General features: G+C 37.7%; 4 protein-coding genes, 3 non-coding genes and 1 pseudogene across 7 annotated transcripts; 4 read left to right on the top strand and 4 right to left on the bottom strand.

Moving 5' to 3' along the window:
* Positions 1 to 167: 167 nt before the first annotated feature.
* Positions 168 to 2377, bottom strand: LOC141834689 (putative glycosyltransferase At5g03795). Its single transcript, XM_074722029.1, has 4 exons — positions 2081 to 2377; positions 1428 to 1639; positions 1007 to 1355; positions 168 to 897 (listed from the first exon to the last, which is right to left on the bottom strand). The coding sequence occupies exons 1-4, from the start codon at positions 2375 to 2377 to the stop codon at positions 226 to 228; spliced, it is 1530 nt and encodes a 509-aa protein (XP_074578130.1). The 3' UTR covers positions 168 to 225.
* A 963-nt stretch (positions 2378 to 3340) lies between these two features.
* On the bottom strand, positions 3341 to 7739 carry LOC141834690 (aspartic proteinase 36-like). Its single transcript, XM_074722030.1, has 10 exons — positions 7359 to 7739; positions 6872 to 7001; positions 6418 to 6674; positions 5550 to 5777; positions 4751 to 4913; positions 4540 to 4616; positions 4325 to 4421; positions 4108 to 4174; positions 3811 to 3882; positions 3341 to 3710 (listed from the first exon to the last, which is right to left on the bottom strand). Exons 1-10 carry the CDS (start codon positions 7601 to 7603, stop codon positions 3559 to 3561), a joined length of 1488 nt encoding a protein of 495 aa, XP_074578131.1. The 5' UTR covers positions 7604 to 7739; the 3' UTR covers positions 3341 to 3558.
* A 2496-nt stretch (positions 7740 to 10235) lies between these two features.
* On the top strand, positions 10236 to 13081 carry LOC141835154 (uncharacterized). Its single transcript, XM_074722585.1, has 3 exons — positions 10236 to 10320; positions 10614 to 11557; positions 11613 to 13081. The coding sequence occupies exons 2-3, from the start codon at positions 10625 to 10627 to the stop codon at positions 12906 to 12908; spliced, it is 2229 nt and encodes a 742-aa protein (XP_074578686.1). The 5' UTR covers positions 10236 to 10320; positions 10614 to 10624; the 3' UTR covers positions 12909 to 13081.
* Positions 13082 to 13320: 239 nt separating this feature from the next.
* Positions 13321 to 15970, bottom strand: LOC141834694 (protein WVD2-like 3; annotated as a pseudogene).
* Positions 15971 to 16751: 781 nt separating this feature from the next.
* Positions 16752 to 16824, top strand: TRNAA-AGC (transfer RNA alanine (anticodon AGC)). Its single transcript has one exon. It is a non-coding gene; the product is annotated as a tRNA-Ala (tRNA).
* A 404-nt stretch (positions 16825 to 17228) lies between these two features.
* On the top strand, positions 17229 to 17301 carry TRNAA-AGC (transfer RNA alanine (anticodon AGC)). The gene has a single exon. It is a non-coding gene; the product is annotated as a tRNA-Ala (tRNA).
* A 1100-nt stretch (positions 17302 to 18401) lies between these two features.
* Positions 18402 to 18474, top strand: TRNAA-AGC (transfer RNA alanine (anticodon AGC)). Its single transcript has one exon. It is a non-coding gene; the product is annotated as a tRNA-Ala (tRNA).
* Positions 18475 to 21539: 3065 nt separating this feature from the next.
* On the bottom strand, positions 21540 to 23423 carry LOC141834693 (putative WRKY transcription factor 21). The gene is made up of 3 exons (XM_074722032.1): positions 22687 to 23423; positions 22468 to 22593; positions 21540 to 21920 (listed from the first exon to the last, which is right to left on the bottom strand). Exons 1-3 carry the CDS (start codon positions 23421 to 23423, stop codon positions 21776 to 21778), a joined length of 1008 nt encoding a protein of 335 aa, XP_074578133.1. The 3' UTR covers positions 21540 to 21775.
* Between the last annotated feature and the right edge of the window lie 288 nt (positions 23424 to 23711).

A 23711-nucleotide genomic window follows, 5' to 3' on the forward strand; every position in this document is an offset into this window, starting at 1 on the left:
TTAGCCTCTGTTGCACAATGCTCGATCCTATTCTCCAATTTTTTTGTTTCCATAATCCCATCTATTCCATTGATCTGATGACCAAAAGGAAACTAACAGAATTTACAGAAGTTAAAATTGTAGCTGTATATGAGCAGCCATCAAGAATAACCAGAATTTCCCTGTAGTATACATGGAACATTGCAAAGAATCTAACAATGGATCAAAATTTTAGTCTAACAAGAACTAATCTTGTTGATCAATGCGGATGTTAAGCCGTCTCAGCCATATCGAGTGAAGGATCATATGGAATGCATCAAACCTTTCCGGCGGGCTGTTCAGCACAAAATGCCTTTGCACCAACTCCCCTCGCCTCTTCATCCTTATGTATTGCCTTGGAGATATGCTCGATAGAATTGTCTTTATGTTCGGTATGTCCTCCACTGCCACCTGCACCGAGAAGGCCTTCCAATTGAGCACATCGCTGAATGGCAACACATAGTGATCATTGATCGTCACCGGAACACAACCGAGGTAGATTGCCTCCGTAATTCGCGGGCTTGCAACCTCGTAACCGCTCGGGCAAAGGCAAAACTTGCTCTTCCTCATCATGTCGTAGTAGGACACCCCCTCCGGGAGGTACTCATGGACTTGGACGTCTGGGTCTTTGCCCTTCCATGCTTTGAGAAGCAAAGGTCTCACGGGACCGTGATCACCACCGCCGGCAAAGAATGCGAGGATGGGACGTCGGGAAGCTGATGGCCCTCCCATCATGCTCGAAATGTCATCGGTCTTCAGGTTGATTTCAGGGAGGGATACATCTTTTGCAGGATTGAAGCCTTCCGATGTGTTTGCATTGCACAAGGCACGAATGGAAGAATTGTAGAGGAGAGGAATAGCTTGGGAAGCAGCAGGCCCCTGCAATGCATAAAAGCATGACTCACATAATTCATCAATGAGCAAATCTAGAATCAAACTATACATGATGAAGAAGAAGAAGGCCAAGGCTTTAGGTTTCTCGAATTACCCAATCATGGCACGAGAGCATGAAATGATCGGCACCAAGACTCCTGTTCCAATACGGATACTTATCGGCAATGACATTGATATAGTCAGAAATGGTTCTAGTTATTGGTGATAGATCATATGAATTTGGCTTGTAGATCAACTTCACCATCCTCACAACACTGAAGGGGAGAAAGAAAACATGAGCTAAACTAGGATCCCTGGTTCGGAAATGACTATCCATGTCCATGCTATTGATGAACCTTCCCTCCGAAGAGTATATACTTCGACAAGGTCCATCATGGAACAAGGGTGGTTCGCCTTCTTCGTACACATAGACTTTGAACAATTTCTCCATCTCCAAATAACTCCTGCAAAAGAAATTTTTTATTTGTACCATAATGAAATCTAGAGAAACTAACTAATTAATTAACCTTGGTCACCTGTGAAAAGCATAAGCATTCAGATACGATGGGCCTTCTGGAGCATAGTCTTTGTCTTGCTCTTGCACTTCATTATTCAATGCTGCTTCTTTGATAGAAGCTCGAGCTCTGGCTAAGTCACGTTCAAGCTTGTCTAGTTTCACATCTCTTCTTGCTTTTCCTTGTAAAGTTGTAGTGTCCATCTCAATATTGTACCCAATTGGTGATATTGCCTAACCAAAAAAAATAAAAATCCCAAATGATAAATTTGAGAAAGAAAAACAATATGAAGTAAAACATTGAACACTAAATAGAAATTGTATACTTGTTTTTATCAAATTGTTTGTGTTCATGGAATCATTTTCAGTTACACCAATGATATCTTTCATATTTTTTCCACCATTTGTTAAGAAATTAAATAAATAAATTAAGTGAAGGACAATTGTAAAGAAAAAGAAAAGATATAAAAGAAATATAGCTAATGAATCAGAAGGCGTTACACGATTGCCGATTAATAAATACAGAAGAATGTGTCTTAATCTCTCTCTTTCCCTCAACAAAATCATACACTTTCTTCATTAAAATAAATAAGTAATTAATTAATGAAGGAAAAGGAAGTGAGAAAAAATTTTAATCACCAAAACAACATCGGATTAAGCAGAAGAAGAACTCACGGGCTCCGGCGCCGGACTCGGTGCATCGACCGCCAAGGAAGGAACTGAAATATTCTGTGCTCCACGATTCAACTCCCCTCCTCCACTAGTACCACCACCGCCTCCACCACCGCCATCAGAAGGAGGAGGAGGAAGGGAAATATAAGAAGAGGAAGCCCAAGTTGCGGAGGACTTCGAGTCCACAGCAAGCATCACCATGGACACCAAAACCAGTGGAAGGAAAACAGCCACCGCCACCGCCGCCAACTTCGCTCCTCTGCCGCCGCCATGGAAGAGAAGCATGCGTGGTGAGTCCATGGCGTCCTCGCGGCCTTTGGATTCCTTCCCTGGCATCATAAATAGCAGGTGTATCTCGAGGGGAAGGAAGAAAGACGTCAACTACGAGCGTGTAACTTAAGAAGGCTTATTATTACTATTATTTAATAATAATTATTATTCTTCATTTGCAAAGGAAGCCGTGAGCCAAGTGGCGCGAGCTGGGCCGCGAAGAGTCGCGGCGAGTTGGACACGAGGCGGGGTGAGTCGCGACTCGGCGAGTGAACCCGAACTGACGAGCTTTCATTTCACCGTATCCGATTTGGGTCAACAAATTTAAATAAAAAAATTGGATTTTTATTAATTTTATTTTTTTTAAAAAAAATTGATGAACCCGGAAAGTAATGGAAATTAATGCTGAACATTTTAGATTTAAATGTTTTAAATTTTAAATGTTATTTGTAAGTCAACCAGCATCATTTTTTGCCATTTTAGTGAGAGGAATCTTTGCTAAATTTGGATTGCATTTTACTAAAATAAATATTATCGAGTGCTTTTTATAAATAGCCATTGTGAATAGCGCGTTTGTTTGCTTGCATCTTACGAATTGTCAAAAAAAAAAATTGACCAAAAAAAATTATTGAACAAATTTAAAAGTTATGATTTAATTTGTTTGTATTGGTTGTTGAATTTAAGTTATTGATTGCATATATGAAAAAAAAATGATGAATCCCAATTAGCCCCATTGACTATCTCTGAGGGTGACCGGCCAAGCCCCACGGAAGTTTTCCACCGGCCATTAGGATAAATCAGGAAGTGCACGCAGCGGCCAACCCAGATGCCCAACATCCTTTGATTGCGCTCCCCATTTGAAAAAAAATTCCTGCAAATACAGCGTAGTTGGGGATTGCATATATGATTTTATTGAATTGGTTGTTTGGATTGTTTGTTTGTTTGGTTATTGAACAAATTTTATTAATAATTGGAGAAACTGGATTGGTTGTAATCATATATTAATAACTCAGAAGAAAATCTGAACGAGTATAAACTCGTGACAGATACACTTTACAATCAAATTTACACAGAAATGGCAGCAATATCCATCTAAGAATATCAGTAAAAGAATCAATCTATACCATCTGTATACAGATCAAATAACGTTGAAAGAGAATGAAGGTAATTCTATCTGTGTGTGGTCTGCTGTCTTGGTGAGCCGGAGCTGCTCAGAGAAAGAACAGAAACAAGAACAAAAATGCCATGCTGGTCCATAGCAGTTTGTGGTAAATGATGTGTGATGCTCCATTAATGTTGAATAGCCCAGTGTTTAGGAACTGGTTCCTGCCAGGCGATGTGCTAACATTGACAGACTGAGAACCTGGAGAGGAGAAATATATTCAGGACAAGGTTTGAGCAGTCATGCAAAAGAGATTGGCACTGAAAGGAACAAGGGGATTTGTAAGTGATTAGAGACTTACAATCGTAGCTCCTCCAGCCAATGCGCTGATTAGCTAAATCATAAACAACTATCTTATCCTTCAGAACAAGGTCTGCAGAGAAGGATCCACATCCACATCTTAATTAGATCCAAAAACATGAAAGTAACAGCCTTATGAAACATATGATGAAACTAAAGCATTTTTTTTGTTAGATTAGCATTTTATATTATCATTCAGTAACACAATCATTAATACTGTAAATGCTGCTGATGGAGATCATGAAAATTATGCAAGATAATCGAACACAAAAAGTGAATGAAGGTTTTATCTACGAACCTCCTAGAATGGTTATTCCTGAACCTTGGTTGTTTTGAAAGCCTATACACCATATGATAGTATTATCCTGCACATGGACAATTGATATTACCTATCAGATATTATGATAATGTAATGCTTTCTCAGAATGTCGTACCGATCAACTTGTAAACCTCTATAGAATCAAGCATTCTTGTTAACAGTTGACAATCCAGTAATAACATAAGTAGTAACTTACGATAACTCCCTGCTGTAATAGATAGTCCTCAGGATTTAGTGACAGGGAAGCACCGCCCTTAAAGTTCAGTGTGACAGAAGGGAATGATTCATCAAGACTGCAATTAAGAGATGGATTAACAGTGTTAGCAAATTCGAAAGCATGACACCATTTTGTTATACAAGTTAAATTGCTCCAACAAAATAAAGAATCATTGTGTGGTGCATCGGAACAACCTGCTGGAAGTCACAAAACACTCATTTCCACTAGGAGCAGGGACTGAACGCACTGATGATGAAACAGAAGCAACTATCTGCAAGTATGCATGGAATCAGAATAGTAGTCCAAATATAGATTCACAAAACGATGGTAGTCAGCAGAAAAATTCTCAATATTTTCCCAATTACATAGAGATATTTAGGCGTTAAAGGCAACAAGCTAACTTACTGCATTAACAAAAGGAACATAAGCTTGTTCAGCAAGGTAAGACAATGTGGTACCAGAGTCAACAATGGTTCCTTGGGTGTTTGTTGTGGTGAACACTGATGAGTCAATGGATAACATCTGGCCGTTGACAGCAATGCTCTCTAAGTTTACATTGTAATGAGGCCTAATGTGCAAACGAAGGCAATCAGTATATGTAAAATCTAAAAACTAGAAGAAAAAAAAAACAGATCCAGCGGAAAACATTCAAGAAAGAGTCATCTCAAACATAATAGGCAAAATCAGAACAATCAGTACCAAAACAAAAGAATTAGCAAATTTTCATAGTGCACCTAAAAGAATTCAAGGATGCAGAGGCTGATAAGCAAGAACTAGTGTAAAATTTTTGTTCTTCTACCTCCAGTTTTGTTCAGAGTTTTTTTTCCACTTTGAAATTTCAGTGCGTGCAAAGTTTCTTCCAACAAGGACTACTAAAAGCAAAGTTTGCAGAGCTTGAGACTACTCAAAGCAACAATGGCTTTCAATAGGAAAATGAGCTTGAAGTTCTACAAGAGCTGGTGTTAATGTAGTTTGTTCAAATTAATAATTAAAAATAAACAAATGAATGACGATAAGCAAGAATTAGAAAGAAAGTATTCGTTAGTTAGAAAAAAAAGACACCTATTTAAGAGAGCGTGAATGTTTTAGTCATGTCAAGGAATGCAAAAATTTTTCACAATTCTAAAATCTTACAACATAGAGAAAACACGGGAGTGATTTCTCTGATTACCAACATAAAAATCTTGTATCAATAAGCACTTACTGGGAGGGCACAAGCGGGGTGTAGACAATACCCGGTTCCACAATCTCTCCAAGAACCAATATGCCTCCACCACTCTCCGAACCCCTCAAGCAGTGAGAAAAAACTGAAGGTACAACACCTGTAGCAGACAATTGTGAAATGACAGATAATCCATTCTGTCCAAACCCAAAAATCCCACCAACTGCCTTGTCTGACTTTCTCAAATCCCCTGATTGTGAGTTGCTACATCTGTATAAAAAAGTTAGTTTCAAGTTGTAAATGTGACAGTTTGCTTCTTGTAATCTTCAGTATCAAAGAGTGAATTGTTGAGAAAACTAAAAAGGATTCAACAAGCAGAAAGGTATTTATTATAGATCAGAGAAACTAAAACGTTATTATCTACCACATGCATTCAGCAACAAGTAATAACCTGCATCTAAAAAACCCATAAATGACTACCCTTGCTAACAACATATAGTACAACATACTTTACATTGAAACACACCCTTTAACTAAAAGAAGCCCAATTACCGATTCCAATACATGATACCATATATTGCCACTGAGTTTTTGTTCATGAAATACTTGTGAAAAAAAAAGTTCTGGGGTCTACAAGTTTATGGCATTTCATTATTTCTTGCTCAGGAAGATTCAAAAAACAAAAAATTTGCACTGTCCCATGGCATATAATAGTTTATCATTGATGGTACTCAAGCTGAACAGTGGAATGCCAATTTAAGATCATTTGCCCTCAGTATCAAAAGTTATAACATACATATATAAAATAAGGGATGCAAATTCTGCCCTGACCTGGAGATATCAATTGGTTTGAAATTTAAATAACATGAAAACACCAGTATGTCAGTATAGTTCTAGTAAGAATATATACCCGAAAACAATTTGAGCTGAAGAATTCGACGACTGTTGATTTCCAGTAATTGTATCAAAGTAGATAGTATCATATACATAATAACCAGCAGTTCCACTCCCATCGCCGTATTTGAAGGAGTAACTGCAGGCATCACTTGAAGAGCCAGAAGGACACATGGCCTCTCCAATTTGGAGAGCAGAGTTACAACGATCATCAGAACAAGTAAGAACTGTAGATGTGGATGACTCGCCCGGTTCATAGAAGTTCAGTTGGATCTGAATACGAGAAAACAACAACTTATGCAACCAAAGCTCCAAAAATCTGACACCAACAAGTTTAAATTTTTAAAAAAATAAGCACTCAAGTAATGACAAACACATACAGAAATCATAATAATACAACAAGTTACATAGCCAACAGTAATAATAATAATGATCGAGAGAAATCACAAATGAGATGCAAGATGTCTTACATTCAACCCACTAGAACTTGGGCAACCATTGCAAGGGCTGCAAGTCACCCACAAGGCATCGCTCCCTGTATCGATCTGAACATAATAGTCTTTAGCTGGGTTCCCCAGTCTCACGCGAGTGTAATAAAGCCTGAAGTTACATCGCCAGATTAAACAGATTAAGCATCGACGTAAACAAGCCAAACAAAATTTAAATCCCAAAACCAAGAACAATGAGTAGAGCAGGGGAAACCCAGATTAAGAGCCCATTGATTAGTAATTACTAACGACGGTTTCACAAGAAGCGGGGGGAAACCTGAGTTTAGGAAATACAATTTCAAGAACACGAATCTAGAATCCCATCAACGAACAATTTGAATCAATTCCAAAAGCATAGGAATTGAACAAACCAAAAAAAAAAAAAGATTCCTCTTTCCACAAAAAACGAAGCAAGAGGACAAAAGAAGCAAAAAGAAACTTTTTTTTCGCAAACAGAAAGAGCACACACCCGACGGTGAAGGGATTGGCGGAGCCCTCGACGGGGAAATCCACCACGCCGGACGTGCCCAGCAGCGACCGGCCATGGCGGGCGCGGTCGCGGGCTCGTAGATGATCCAGGTGGACGCCCTTCGTTGGCAGCGTTCTCTCCAGCCTCAGGCCGGCCTCGAACGCGTCGGCCGGATGTTGCGCAGTAACCACCACGGCAGCGGAGGCAACGAGGAGAAGGAGGAGGATCAACTGCGGAATCCGCATCCCCGCTATTTCTTCTTCCGGAAATAGAACGGCTCCGAAGAGGAAAGCAGAAGGTGAAGCAATGGAAAGGAAAGGGGTCACGCCATGGCGATCGTCGATTTAATTGCATTTATATATTTCTTCTTCTTCTTCTTCTTCATCTTCTTCTTCAACATCGTGTCTCTATTTAGACCGCCATTTCCTTGTCATTTCCTTGTCATTCCTTCTCTTCTTTCTTCCTATTTATTATAATACCCCTTTTTTCCCCTTTTACTAAATAATACTAGTTCTTAATTAAAGATTTAATGGCCCAAATTATGAATAAAAAAACACACATGAATTTGAGAGACGTAATGCAATTGAGTCAAAGTTGGCAATTTGAGTGCTCAATTGTTTGATTATAATAATAATATGAATGAGTATTATAATATTTATATATTAATAATGTTTAATTCTTTATACGTAATTAATGAATATATTTTATAAAATAATTTAACAAATAAGAATAAATATAAATCAGTGTTAATATTAAAATGAGTATAATATGTAATTTAAATAATACAAATATATATTAATAAAAAAGAGATTAATATAATGAGCGTGTAATATTAATACAGATGACTTTAGACGACCTGGTCAACTGGATTCTTCCGGAAATGGATCCTTCCCCATCATTTCTCCATGTTGATTATCACTTTTGATTTTTTAAATATGTTTTTTATTTTTTAAAAATTAAAGAATTAAACTTGTAAAATTATCATCAACCTCTTCGGGTCTTCCTTATCTATCTTTCTCCCTCTTTTATTTGACAATGATTGCTCAAATAGACAGAATTAAACGAGTGATAGTCAAATCTACCAATTATTTGCCTACAATTTCATATCCATTTTTGATCGTGAAATGGTGGCCAACTCGGTCACATTTGGATCAGGTCATTCAATTAGCTTGGTCGTGATTTTGCAGTCACATTTGCATCGTGGCAAAAGATGAAACAGTATTTTTGAAAAATTGATGGGCGATTTAATTATTTTGGAAGTAGAATATATAATTTGGATATTGGTTGGTATTTACTCTTAAGTGTTACCATTGTCAATTTATCTATTATTAATGTAACAATCTAACTGGTATTTATGCCATTTTATAAATAAAAAATTGCATAATAATTGGTGATTAACTGCAAGCATACATGAAGATTTTGAACAGGTATTTTCAATTACATAAAAGACAATTTATTATTAATAATATACGATTTTGAGAAGTATTTTATATTTAAAATATTTTAAACTAATTTACAATAACAGTTGAGCAATATCCCTAGTAACTCGAACATAAGTCGATTAAATTGCAATTTCTGAAATGAGGGGCCAATCGGTTTGGATTAGCTGTGGGTAATGGGCCCTTAATGAGTAAAATATGGGCCGGATTTGATTAAAATCGGGCTCTATAACCCAAATCAAACCAAAAAATTGAAAAACGGAGATGAAAACATATCAGAGGCAGGTTTCGATCCTCCGACCTGTGGGTTATGGGCCCACCACGCTTCCGCTGCGCCACTCTGATTTGTTGATATAACTCGAAATTATATATTAATATTTCTATACCTATGATCAGCACATAGAATATTCATATCTTTTCATCTATCCTTCTTCTCTTTGTTGATAATTGTGGTAATTAAGAGTGATACAACTACTATCAGACTACAGAGATTGTAAATGATTCACTTCTTTATACAAGAACTTTCAATGTTGTTTAGAAAGTATATAATTTTGCTTAGTTTTTGTTATCTTGAGATAATTGTTTATAGAGTATATGTTTTTTTTGTGTAAGATGTGAACAATAATTTATTTTTTATTTTTTAAATTGATTTCTTGTATTTATGGTTATTAGCTTAATTACGTTGGAGGAGTCTTTCCAAACGTTTAATGAATTTGTTTATATCATGACAAATTAAAATGTTTATGTTATTAAAATTACATATATAACAGTCTTTATAAGACACCAGAATAATAATACATATAGAACCAATGGTAGAAATCTATATAAATATTAATGTATGTTATATTATTACATATTTAAATTAAGAATTAATAAGATAATAATTAAAAGTTTGTATAATTTATTCTTGAGCTTTGGCATTGACTATCGGCAAGTAAATTTAGCAGTGTTTAAAATTTATTTTTATACTAAATTAAACATAAATTTTTATCCTTGTTAAAAAAAAAGAAAAATCTTAAAAGGAATACTTCGCGTTTGTGCATACTCCAATTCAAGTTATCGGATCCAGGTAGGATATCCGACCCGTTAGAGGTCACGAAAGGGCAACCCGGTAATATTGCCGCATAATGTGATGGGGTGTTGCAAGATGTTGACCTAAATGCCCCCTTTCCTTATCGCATCGGCGGCCATCTTCTCCCGTTCGCCTCTGCCCTTTTGCCCTCTTCCTTCCCCAAACCCTCCCTTTTCTTCCCTTCTTCGCCTTCTAAATCCCCTCGCCCTGCCTTCAAATCTCCTTTCTTCCTCCCTCCTTCCCGCCTTCTGAAGGAGGCTCCTCCTCCTTCTTTCTTCCCACCCAAATCGAGCCCTAGATCTTGCTATCCTTCATCTCGACACCGCCTCGCGTGGCCGTGCTGGTTCTGCGTCCTTTTGCGGTGCTTTTCGCTTTCCCTCATTAAAAATCGAATCTTGGCGGCGTTCCTTCGAGTCTGGTGGTGTTCGAGTCTGCGTTTCGTGTGCACGAGGTATTCTTGCTGGTTTTCTGTTACCGGATGCTGTGTGTTTGCGTTTTGAAGTAAACCGTTGGGATTTTGATCGAATTTATACGAATGCTACTGTGTCTTTGGTTATGGAGATGAAAATTCAGAATTTTGAGCTTGAGAATAGCACCAAGTTGTCATTTTTCTTTCATGATTGAGTTTTATAGTGACGCTGATTTAATTATGGTTGCCTTTTCACATTATTCTATCAAGGATTAAAATTTGGTACTGATTGATGGGCTAGTTTGTAGCTGTGCTGATAAAGTTTTCTTTTTCAGGCTACGTATCGATGGCTGACCATGATTTGGTTCTTGGAAATCCTGGTTTGGCTCTTGGCCAGAATCACGAGCTAGTTATTGGCGAAGGTCAGGGTTTAGGCCTTGGACAGAGGCACGGTCTGGTTCTTGGGCACCCTCACGACCACAATCTCGGTCTAGGCCAATCCCACAATCATGATCTCGTACTTGGGCATTCACATGAGAGTCAACTAGTTTTGGGGCACCATCACCACCATGTCCATGATGATGGCGAGGACTTGGCTTTAGGACAGAATCATGATGCCGATCAAGATGACCTTGCACAGAGTCATGAGTTGGGTATATCAGACAACCATGAATTGACTCTGGCTGATACCCATGATCTCAGTGTTGATCATAGCTTGGACCAGCTCTCAGTGGACCATGAGCAGGAGCTTGCCCTCGGATTGACGCAAGAGATGTTGCAGGGTCAGCTGGTAGTTCCTCAGGTATTGCAGGCCCGAGCACTGGTTGTGAGTCCAGACCACCAGCTCACTGTGGGACAGGAGTTTACAGATGTCAAGAGCTGTCGACGAGCTATTCGGGATGCAGCCATTGCTTGCCATTTTGAAATCCAAACTGTAAAATCTGATAAGACACGCTTCACAGCAAAGTGTGCCGCTGAGGGTTGCCCTTGGCGCATCCATGCAGCAAAGCTCCCTGGTGTGCCAAACTTCACTATCAGGACCATCAATGAAACTCATGCGTGCAACGGAATTTACCATCTCGGGCATCAACAGGCATCAGTTGAGTGGGTGGCAAGTTCTGTCGAGGAACAGCTTCGCGAGAACCCGCACTACAAGCCTAAGGAGATACTAGAAGAGATCCACCGCATGCATGGAATAACTTTGTCCTACAAGCAAGCATGGAGAGGAAAAGAGAGGATTATGGCTGGCTGCAGGATATCGTACCACAGGTCCTTAAGAGGACAAACCCAGGAAGCATTGCTAATGGATATCAGAAGATGATTGTTTTCTATTTATCTTACCACAGTATTGCGAACAAATTAAGAGGACAAACCCAGGAAGCATTGCTAATGTATACAAAAATCCAGAAGATGATTGTTTTCAACGACTATTTATCTCATTCTATGCCTCAATATATGGTTTTGTGAATGCATGCCGACCATTGATCGGGCTAGATAAGACTGTTCTAAAGAGCAAATATCTGGGAACATTACTCTTGGCCACCGGATTTGATGGAGATGGTGCTTTATTTCCTCTAGCTTTTGGGGTTGTTGATGAAGCAACTGACGAGAATTGGATATGGTTTTTGTCTGAACTGCATGCTTTACTTGAGGCCAATACCGAGAACATGCCGAGGCTCACAATTTTGTCAGATAGGCAGAAAGGAATTATTGATGGCGTCGACTTCAACTTCCCAACTGCCTTCCATGGGTTCTGCATGCAGCATCTCACTGAGAGTTTCCGCAAAGAGTTCAGCAACTCTGCACTTGTTGATATCTTCTGGGGAGCTGCTCATGCTCTCACAGACTATGAATTCGATGCTAAAATAAGAGAAATTGAGCAAATATCACCTGAAGCTGCCTTCTGGATCGGAAGGATTCCACCGCGTCTTTGGGCAACTGCCTACTTCGAGGGAACACGATTTGGACACCTCACAGCGAATATCATCGAATCGATTAATGGTTGGATACTCGAAGCTTCTTCACTCCCAATAATCCAGATGATGGAGTACATCAGGCGGCAGTTGATGACTTGGTTCAACGAGCGACGCGAAGTAAGCATGCAGTGGACAACGATCCTTGTGCCATCAGCTGAACGCCGTGTCTCTGATGCGATAGAACACGCAAGGGGCTATCAAGTTGGAAGAGCAAATGAAGCAGAATTCGAAGTGGTGTCTCCTCGCGAAGGAAGCATAATTGTGGACATTCGCAACCGCTGTTGCCTTTGCCGAGGTTGGCAGCTCTATGGCTTGCCCTGTGCTCATGGAGTGGCTGCGCTTCTCTCATGCCGACAGAATGTTCATCGCTACACAGAAAGCTGCTTCACTGTGGCGACATATCGGAAGGCATATTCGCAGACGATACATCCAATTCCAGACAAGAGCCTTTGGAGGGAAATGCCCGACTCAAACCAAAATGCCGATGATCAGATTGTCTTAGTAGTTAATCCACCCAAGTCGCTTAGGCCTCCTGCAAGGCCAAGGAAGAAGAGAGCTCGCTCGGAAGATCAAGGACGAGTTAAGCGGATCGTGCATTGTAGCCGGTGCAATCAAACAGGTCACTTCCGAACAACATGTGCGGCGCCTGTATAATAATAAATTGTGATAGATTATTTGAGTTTTTTTTTTTTTGTTTTTCTGTTGTATTTTAGGATATGCTAGTTGTCTGATCCTCAAGGATATAGTAAGGACTTTCATGATGCTGTTCGGGTTATTTATTTCAGGATTTCTCTTTAAGATACAGTGTCTATTTCTCTTTTGTTTGTTTGCTTTATCTCATCTGCTTCAATGACCAGTTAATAAAGTTGAACATTTGAGCTAGTAAACCTTACATCTATTCTTTCAGATGGTTATTATTGTGGCCACCATGCCCTGGTCAGTCCCGTATTCACCGTGATTTACCTCTCCACAGATGGTTGTTCATGAGATGGTTATTATTGTTTCGTTCTTACACGCATGTATATAAATAACACAATTTACAGCATCAAACATCACACCATTTGGTCTCAAAGGCTCCGCATACACCACACCTTATTCAAAACAAGAACATAAGTTAAAGACTGATACAGTATGAAAATTTTTGTGAGGTAAATTAAAATCCAAAATGCATTTCATGTCCCCAACATGATTGCAGCTGTTGTCTGATGAATAACAGTGAGCCTAGATTTGATGTTTTCTCTGCCTTTCACATTCTTCTTCATAGCCTCAGTGTTGAGATTGGCACAGTGATGATTAGATCGTCCGCAAGTTCTAGCATAGTTGTGTCCTTCAGCTGGGGTGGCATCGTTGTAGCTCTTTCTTCGAGTGAGTTTTGGGGATTTCGCTCGAGTAGGAGGTACCTTTGTACAAAGAGAATGCACTAACTTGACAAAATCAAACTAAGCAGAAAAATAGCTATTACGGAATAGTAGGAGATGAAACTACTAGTTTTTGGACATATGATATGGGACTGTGCAAGGCATGCACCAATAAGTATGACGCTTTCAGTAATTAAACTCAGCAAAGACGTGGAATAGCTAATCATCCTAATCCTATGACACATGCCATCATTAGTTAAGTTGGAATTTTGGACCCTCATGGAGCTGATTTTCAGTAATTAAATTTGCAACAGACTCAGAGGAAACAATCTACTTATTTTTTGTATATTTAATTTGCTTGAATGTTGAATTACAAGGACACACGATGCAAAGGTCCAAGGCATTACCTTCTTTAGCTCAGCCTTCGGAGGAGGACCCTCATGGTAGAAGCTAGGAATTGGGTGTGCTTTGAATGTCAACCTCTTCCTCAACTTTTTCAGAGCTGCCTCTTGCTCTTCCTGATGAATCAGACAGTTAAGAACTTAACCATGATCAATGCCCATGCATTTGCAATCAAACTGAAGAAACATAAATGGTTCAGGATTAAGTATTGCTGGGAAGTATAATCCGTTAATATTGTTTGAAAATAACTTCTCTGTCATCCTTTCCTTTAATTTATGATTGCTTGAATTAGTTGTATTCTGTTTAGCCCAAACATGTATTGATCATCTGCTAAATACTAAAATAATTATTCAAGAAACATAAAACCATATATTACAGATACTGTAAACTTATGAAATTGGTCACCTGCCAAGCCTCTTCAATTTCTCTGTTGTATCTGTAAAGTTAATAATAGGGAAATCCAAAATATACGTGACCTCAACCCATCAAATATATTATGTTTCAACAAATTCGTATTAGTCAATCAGTGCAATTCATGTTGGTTTTCAGAGACCAATATTAAGTACTTGTACTAGGATTCAGCACATGTACTAATAATAGAAATGCAAGGTAAATATGGAGAAATGAAATATTGACACTATCTCAGAAGATTCATGCTAAAAATAATAAAAAATATTCCATTGTGCACACCAGCGTACACATTGGCAACTTGTATACACCAATACAGAATATTAACAGAAGAAAGCGTACTCTTATCCTAGCTTCAGACTGATTTTTTTCTGCCTCCAAAGCTAGGTGTTTCTGTTCCAACTTGGAGTAGAACTGAAGAAATCAGAGGACAAATGATTAAAATGAGAACAGCAAAATTAGACCCTGTACATAGAGATGGTACCTCCTTTCTCTTGTCTGCACGATCACTGCATCTGAAACTAGGGGCAGTTGCTACAGTTGTTTTGCCTCTCAAAGTTCTTGCAGATGGTGTAGCTCTATGATATAAGTTCAGGAGCAATTAATAAATAGACAGTGTAAATAGAGTAGAAGATATAATGATACAAGGATACAAAGCAAAAGAGTGAGACTCTTCGGCATCTGCTTGCGTTGCATTATGAAGTTGCAAAGGCTTCCTGGATGTGAGAAGTGAGTTTCTCTGCAATACCAACAGGATTAAATTCACAATTGATCATTCTTTAGATTTCCCAAATACATTTCCAGCAGAACTTGAAATGCTTTCAAGAATAGAAGCCATATAAATTGGAATTCAAAACTTGTGATCTTCTTGATCTGTTGTTATGATGCATGCATCGAGAACAGTGAAAAGTTCCTTCTTTTTTGCAAGACCACTTGAGAATATACAGATCACAATGCACATCATATCAATACATTCAAGACAAGCTAACTACAAAACCTAGTAACATGGATATGAACTGCTTAATAGAAAGCGTGCATAGGAATGCTCTAATTTTTATCACAAGTTGATAGTTTGAAGCAAAATAAAAGTCATCCTTAAAATATTCAGATGTCATTGCAGGGACAGACTAAGAAATACCATCATGGACGATTAAGCAGTTTTTATAACAACGGATAGGTCACCTGAGGCTTGTTTGGGATATTTGCTGACTGGAGATAATCTACAGTAGCATGTTTGTCTGCATTCACAGTTACAGAAATGATAGAGTGATGTCCACCAGAAGCACGCTTTTCAGTTGCAAGAGTGAAAGGCTGAGGAACAGTGCGGTTAGAATGTGCATTTCCAGAATTAGCTGGCTTCAGTGCAGCTGACTTTCTTTGATTTAATGGCTTGTGAATAATATGCTTATTTTCTGCTGTATCGTCATCCACACACAGGTTACTGAGAAGAGGCAGTTCTTGTTCCCCATGAGAATTCTCATCATCTAGCATCCTTACTGCATGATCTGACTTTCCATCAAAAGCCACTTTAATGATTTCCCCACCCATTAACCTGTGATAAGAACCAACATAATGAAAATATAACAATGTGCTTAGCCAAAATTTTATCATATTAACAGTTGGGAAAAGAAACATTAAAATTAGAAGAATACTTACGTAAGTACTAGAAACTTAAACATCTAGTAACCGCAATAACTATGGGAATTTCCTCAGGAAGTTTAACAATTAAGAAATTATAAAATGTAGAACTGAAAGTTTGCTTCACAAAATTCTGTCAAATATTTCAGTTACCATTGCAAGAGGGGCTGCCTAAAGTTACCAACAACATGCGAGTGCAAGGCCAATCACATCATATAGACAAAACAAAAGGAGAAAATATAAAAGCAAATGGCTCAAGAAACATAATTAGGTGACACAAAGAAAGTCCAATTGTCTTACAATAGCAAGAATAGCAAAAAACCAAGTGATTAGTTTTATTAATTTGATTCATTAAACAAAAAAAAATACTGAAAAACTGCACTATTGCACTGTTTATTACACAACAAGAAAGAAGTCCATTATACAAGATGTTAACACAACCAGAAAGTGTTACGTAAAATGAGATGGCTGACAAATTATATTAGGATTTCCTTAAGAAGATACTTAGGGAATATAGCTTAGATGATAGAGCACTTGCTTAACATAGCATATGAACAATGGGGTCCACATCTCCAATTTTTTACTTCTTTTGGTGGAAAAATGTCTTTCATTAATAATTATCAAAAGTTTCACCAAAAACTGTTAATTAGAAATGGATGAAACTATAGTTAAAAAAAGAAAAAAAAAGTGTGGGGATGTAGCTCAGATGGTAGAGCGCTCGCTTAGCATGCGAGAGGTATGGGGATCGATACCCCACATCTCCATTTTTTTTAATTATATTTTTGGAAAATATCTTTTATAAATAAGTTGTACAAAGTAAAAAAAAAATGAACTACAAATATGAAGGGCAAGGCTAACAAGGAGAATTTTAAAAAAAACAAGCAAAATATTAAATTAAAATAGGAAGTCAAGGAACACATAGTACATGTAGAAATGAAAAAACAAAAATGAGAATTAATTGAGTAATGGAAAACTCAACATTAAGTTATCTTAACCAATTTGAGGGAATTTCTTCTAGATAGGTAGCACAGCATGCATCTAAACTTTCAAGATGGTAACCATACATGTTATAATTTATCTTGTTTTATAATTTAGTATTGAGCGATTTAATAATGCAAAAGGTATGAAGTGAAAAGGTAATGACTCATAAATAAGCTATATAAAGTGTGGGGATGTAGCTCAGATGGTAGAGCGCTCGCTTAGCATGCGAGAGGTATGGGGATCGATACCCCACTTCTCCAATTTTTTTAATTATTTTTTTGGAAAATGTCTTTTATAAATAAGTTGTACAAAGTAAAAAAAAAAAAGCTGCAAATATGAAGGGCAAGGCTAACAAGGCGAATTTAAAAAAGGAAACAAAATATTAGATTAAAATAGGAAGCCCAAGGAAGACATAGCACATGTAGAAATGAAAAAACAAAAATGAGAATTAACTGAGTAATGGAAAATTCAACATTAAGTTATCTTAACCAATTTGAGGGAATTTTTTCAGGATTATAGACGCACAGCATGCATCCAAACTGTCAAGGTGGTAACCATACATGTTCTAATTTATCGTGTTTTATAACTTAGTATTTAGCGACTTGAATAATGCAATAGGTATGAAGTGAAAAGGTAATGACTCATAAATAAGTTGTACAAAGTAAAAAAAGAGCTGCAAATATGAAGGGCAAGGCTAACAAGGAGAATTAAAAAACAAACAAACAAAATATTAAATTAAAATAGAAAGTTCAAGGAACACATAGTACATGTAGAAATGAAAAAACAAAAATGAGAATTAACTGAGTAATGGAAAACTCAACATTAAGTTATCTTAACCAATTTGAGGGAATTTCTTCTAGACAGGTAGCACAACATGCATCCAAACTTTCAAGATGGTAACCATACATGTTATAATTTATCGTGTTTTATAATTTAGTATTTAGCGATTTGAATAATGCAAAAGGTATGAAGTGAAAAGGTAATGACTCATAAATAAGATGTACAAAGTAAAAAAAGAGTTGCAAATATGAAGGGCAAAGCTAACAACGAGAATTAAAAACAAACAAACAAAATATTAAATTAAAATAGGAAGTCCAAGGAACACATAGTACATGTAGAAATGAAAAAACAAAAATGAGAATTAACTGAGTAATGGAAAATTCAACATTAAGTTATCTTAACCAATTTGAGTGAATTTCTTCAGGATTGTAGACAAGTAGCACAGCATGCATCCAAACTTTCAAGGTGGTAACCATACATGTTATAAATCGTGTTTTATAATTTAGTATTGAGCGATTTAATAATGCAAAAGGTATGAAGTGAAAAGGTAATGACTCATAAATAAGCTATTTCAAAGTGTGGGGATGTAGCTCAGATGGTAGAGCGCTCGCTTAGCATGCGAGAGGTATGGGGATCGATACCCCACTTCTCCAATCTTTTTTAATTATTTTTTTGGAAAATGTCTTTTATAAATAAGCTATACAAAGTAAAAAAAGAGCTGCAAATATGAAGGGCAAAGCTAACAAGGCGAATTTAAAAAAGGAAACAAAATATGAGATTAAAATAGGAAGCCCAAGGAAGACATAGCACATGTAGAAATGAAAAAACAAAAATGAGAATTAACTGAGTAATGGAAAATTCAACATTAAGTTATCTTAACCAATTTGAGGGAATTTCTTCAGGATTTTAGACAGGTAGCACAGCATGCATCCAAACTTTCAAGGTGGTAACCATACATGTTCTAATTTATCGTGTTTTATAAGTTAGTATTTAGCAATTTGAATAATGCAAAGGTATGAAGTGAAAAGGTAATGACTCATAAAACATCATGAAGTGCTACAAAGAGAATCTGACTTAGTTGTCTAAAAGAGCAATAAACCGAAATTTAGTAATTAGTATATTTAGTTTTTGTTTGTTTTTTTTTTTTGAACCAGAAAAAAAAATACTAAACCAGTCCTGCGCTGGACCATTCATGAGGATAATGCCCTTCAGATAGCACGATTAGAAGATGAGAAAGAATATAGCAACTGCAGAAGATGTTAGCGTAACAGAATCAGCAAGTGCTAGATACAAGATATGATATTAAGAATAGTTTCAAATTCTTAGAAGACAACCAACAAGTAACATGGGATAATGTACCGATTAGCTTTCAATCGTCGTAACTACATTTTATTAAGAGGGTGTAGCTCAGATGGTAGAGCTAGAGGCATGGGGATCAATACCCTACATCTCCAGTTTTTTTTTATATATCAGAGCAGAAAGAAATTGAAACAAGACGCTAAGTTGGAACAGGAAGCCAATAAATTTTTTTCCACACAACCTTAATTTGAAAGATTTTAACCATTAGGAAGCATAAAATTACCGTCGAATATTTTCGAATCGGAGAGAAAGTGACATGAATAAACAAGGATTCATACAGAAGAACAGTATGCTTATCCATACCCTAGAATTAATTAAAACAGAGTCCGCATTTCTCGATTATTAGCCACCCAAACTCCATAGAGATCCCCTATCGAGGTAGGAAAAATGCTCTTAAACCAACAGAAGTAGGGAGAAAAGGGGGCAAAAATTACTGCAAACATTTAAAGTCGAAGAGAAAGGATTGCGTCAAAACACTGTCGAGGAAGAAAGACTACATTCCGAATCGTTCCTAGTGCACATCCTTAAAATGCCGGTACAAGCATCGAAGAGCCCAAATCCGGAAGAAACCAGCAAAATTCCAAGCAAAGAAAGGAGATTCCGAATGTGAATCCCTCATCCGATTAAGAAAACTCACAAACTACTTTTCGTTCGCTCCAACATTTGATTCCAAAGAAAACCAAGGTACCAATACCTAACGAGATAGAGGAGGGAAAAAACCAACCAATGGCTTGAGATTTCACCTTCCTCCGCCTCAACTATCCTTCACCTTCTCCTTATCCCACCGCCGGCCCCGGCCCCTTCGCCTTCCTATCCGCTTGCGAGCTTGGCTGTAGTCCTCTCCACCGCGTCACAGTGGTAGCTCCCTGTTACGCCATTTATAGCACCGCATCGCCGTTTAACGCCGTAAGATAACGGCGGTCGGAGGAACCTTCGCGCGTTGTGCGTTCGAGTTGTTCGCAGGTAAATCTGGTCCCTCGTGTCGTTTCGAGAGCGGTAAGACTACCTCCATCTGGTGTTGTGGCGGGACTCTGACATCAACCCGACGCGCGAACTACTTTTAAATATAATTTCTGCACTTATTCATACTCGACTTTGTACCCTACTTTTAATTGATTCCTTTCTATACTTCGCATATCATGGAGCCGGTAAATTTAGATGAAGTTTCAAGTGAGTAATTTCATTCAATTTTTTTTTTTGAGTGACCGCCGACACGTAACGACCGATATGCCACGACACGGCCGACTCCAGGAAAAATAACGGGACAGAAACGGGAATTCTTGTCGCCAGTTCCGCTACTATAGCAGCAGGACTCCGTTATATTACCCGCTACGATAATATATCAGGATTTTAGTAGCGTACTGAATTCTTCACTTGTGAGTTTTGCGTAGTTTAGAGGTTACATCAAATATCTTAAATTCCTTCATTTTAAAGGAAAATACAACTTATATATATATATATATATATATATATATATATATATATATATATATATATATATATATATATATATATATATAAAATTTTCGATTGATTTTTTGAAATGTTAATGTTTAGGTGGAAGTTAAACTTGATATTAATCTTACATGTGTGAATTTGAACTTTGTCTAATTTAGTAAAAATATATATATTCTCATTTATTGATTGATTGTATTATTTATGTTATTAATATGATATGAAAAAGATTTCGACCTAAAAAATGACCCATATCTTTAGGAATGCCCCTCATTAGATGTGAACTTGGTAGCTCTTTTGAAAAACAAGTAACAACTTCATCCACACAAAAATGAGAAATATATATAATAAACAAAATTTACAATTTTTTTTTTTAAGTCTTCTTTGAAACAAATATTATCATAATGTTCAAACCTAGGATAATGCTTTAATTAGGTTAATTAATTGGATGAGATGTTATTAGGTGAGTCTTTATGTCGATGTCTAAAAAGGATATTAGTAGGATGAATGGGCCAAGATTTCACTACATGGCACCTTTTTTTATTAATATTTTATAAAGCAAATGAAGATATAATTTAGATTACAAATATTTTTTTAAAATAAAATTTGAGGAAAATTGCTAAAAATCATGTGCTCTACAATGGCACCACATTTGCTAAACCATAATATTAATATCTCAACTGAGTGAAATTTGGATTGAGCTAGGCTTGGAGATACTTAGCAAACCATCCTTGATCACTGTGTTTTATTTTCTCTTTTCTTTTTTGTGTACAAAAACTACTGATGATGTTGCACTAGGCAAAATCACAACAAATCACTCTTGGTTTTATCATTATATTGATCATCCTCAACCTTGAAGGTCTATTTGCTATGGAGGTAGAAAGCAGCAGCAGCTTTGGCAGAAGATTTGCAAAAGGCATGGCAAAGCTAACCTCCTGTTGTTTGTTTATCTAAGCAGAGGTGATTTGGTCTTAACTTGCTTCTGTCTGAAACCGAGGAGAGGCGGAAGGTGTTCCATGGATTGAGTTCCAAGAGAGCAGTATCTTTGGCACAGCCTTATCTTTGGCCATGGAGATGGTGCAATGACCGAAGGAAGGTGATAAACAAGTTGATCAGCAGAAGGTGTTAGTGACAAAATCTTTATGTCTGGTCAGACTGGGCGGGCAACCGAGCGTGATTGTGCTCGCCTTCGTAAGTGACAATCATCATCGAAGGGTCTTCCGAGCACCTTTCAACATGTTTCCTCGCAGGGCAGCCCCTCATGCTGCTGCATTTGTAATATCCCCTGCATTGTGTTTTCAGTAAACTTATGCAAACCTTCACTAACTACAACTTCTTGAAGCATGAGACTTATTCCTTAACGTGTTTATGGGTTTCTGGATTGGTTAAAGTGTGCTTCCAATTAGGTAAATGTGCTATTAAGAGACAATCAAAACTACTGATGCAAAGAGGAGAAAACAAGGTTTATGGGCCAGAAGTACTTCGGCCAAACATGCATAAAATGCAAATAAGCACAAGCTAACTATTTCCCAATTTAGCATTTACTTATCAGTTATCACATGGATTGAAAAAAAAAAGAGCAATAGATTCATTTGGAAGGGAACCTTAAGATAAGAAAGCAAAATTGCCTGTTCTGTGAACTAGTCGAAGGGGCAAAACAGTTGAGTTTTAGTGAAAGGTTACTTAACTAGTGTCCTTGCTCTTTAGCTATGCTGCACGAAGAAAAACAAACTAAAGCAAGTAGCAACTGAAATGGTGAAAAGCAACTAATCTAGATAAACCTAAGTGCATGATTTAAACTGTGAAAGAGAGATTGGTATGAGATAACATGCCTAGGATGAGGAGATCCCTTGATTGGCTTTTGTCCATACTTTCTCCACGAGTAGTCATCGGGCGGGATATCGGCTAGCTTATTGCTGACAGCGGGCACCTTAATGGTTCTCTTAACTCTTAGCTTCCTACTAAAGATAATAATATAGTTAGCAACAGTTGAATTCAATCCCTAGAATCACAGCTCCAGCTCTGATAGAAAATAACATCCATGACCTCACCTTCTCTTTGAGCAATGACACCGGCCACACATGGCATATTTTCCATTTCCATCCTCAGCTCTACATACACACCTCCGCTTGGGAGGCAGGTGCAGGTTTACCGGGTCAGACGAAGCTGGTCCACAAATCAGATGGAATGGCTTTCCATCCAAGCTAGCCACGCTACCATCCATGCTTGTGGTTGATGCTGAAGGTGTGTGACTAAAACTATCAAATTTAAGGTTGATGGCACTATTACTCCTCCGAAACATGCCAGCCTGAAGCTTCATCTGCCGGTGAAGCTGAAACCTGGAATCATTCTGCAATGGGCGCTGAAGAAGCTGATAATGACTCGAAGATGAGGCCTTTGGCACAAATTGATTATCAAAGAGGCTCCTCTGGGATAGTTGGAAAGGGTTCTTAGCACTTGAATCCAAAAAGTGAACGTTTCCCTCTAAACTAGTTCTTGGAAGTTGTTGGTATGGATTGGGACTGTGCTCCATCTTCGACGATAATTGATTGTCTGAGAGGAGTTTATTGTGATGGGAGGGAGACATGGCTTTGTTGACAACCCTAACTCTTCCATGGCCAGAACTTTTGCTAAGCAAAGAAACCACTTTCTTGAATCTTGTAACAGCATCCCGCGTCTCACTCAACAAGTTTGAAGATTGGGGTTTATGTGGAGGCTGGGAAAGGAGGCTAAGAACTCTATGACAACTCTCGATTGCAGCTCTATTAACCCTCTCCACCTCCTCCATCTCAAAGCCACAGCTCTAGATTAACCTAAAATTCTACATAAAAATGAATCAATGGTTAAAATTGATAAGAAGAGATCTAAACAAGAAACAAAAGAAAGAACCAAACCTTGTTCTGAAAAAAGCATTCTAAACCTACTTCAGCATGCAAAATGAGGAAACGACAAAATCATATTTTGGCCACCGAGCTTGATTCAAAGCATCACAAAACAGACAACTTGAGCTATGTTAGACGGATATTCCTACTGAGCTCAACAAATGTTGAGAAATCCTCAAAAAGCGCATCAATTC

The sequence above is a fragment of the Curcuma longa genome, chromosome 9, assembly GCF_044706935.1.
Source record: "Curcuma longa cultivar G26 ecotype Majalengka, Jawa Barat chromosome 9, ITB_CL_G26_1.1, whole genome shotgun sequence".
NCBI classification, from domain to species: domain Eukaryota; kingdom Viridiplantae; phylum Streptophyta; class Magnoliopsida; order Zingiberales; family Zingiberaceae; genus Curcuma; species Curcuma longa.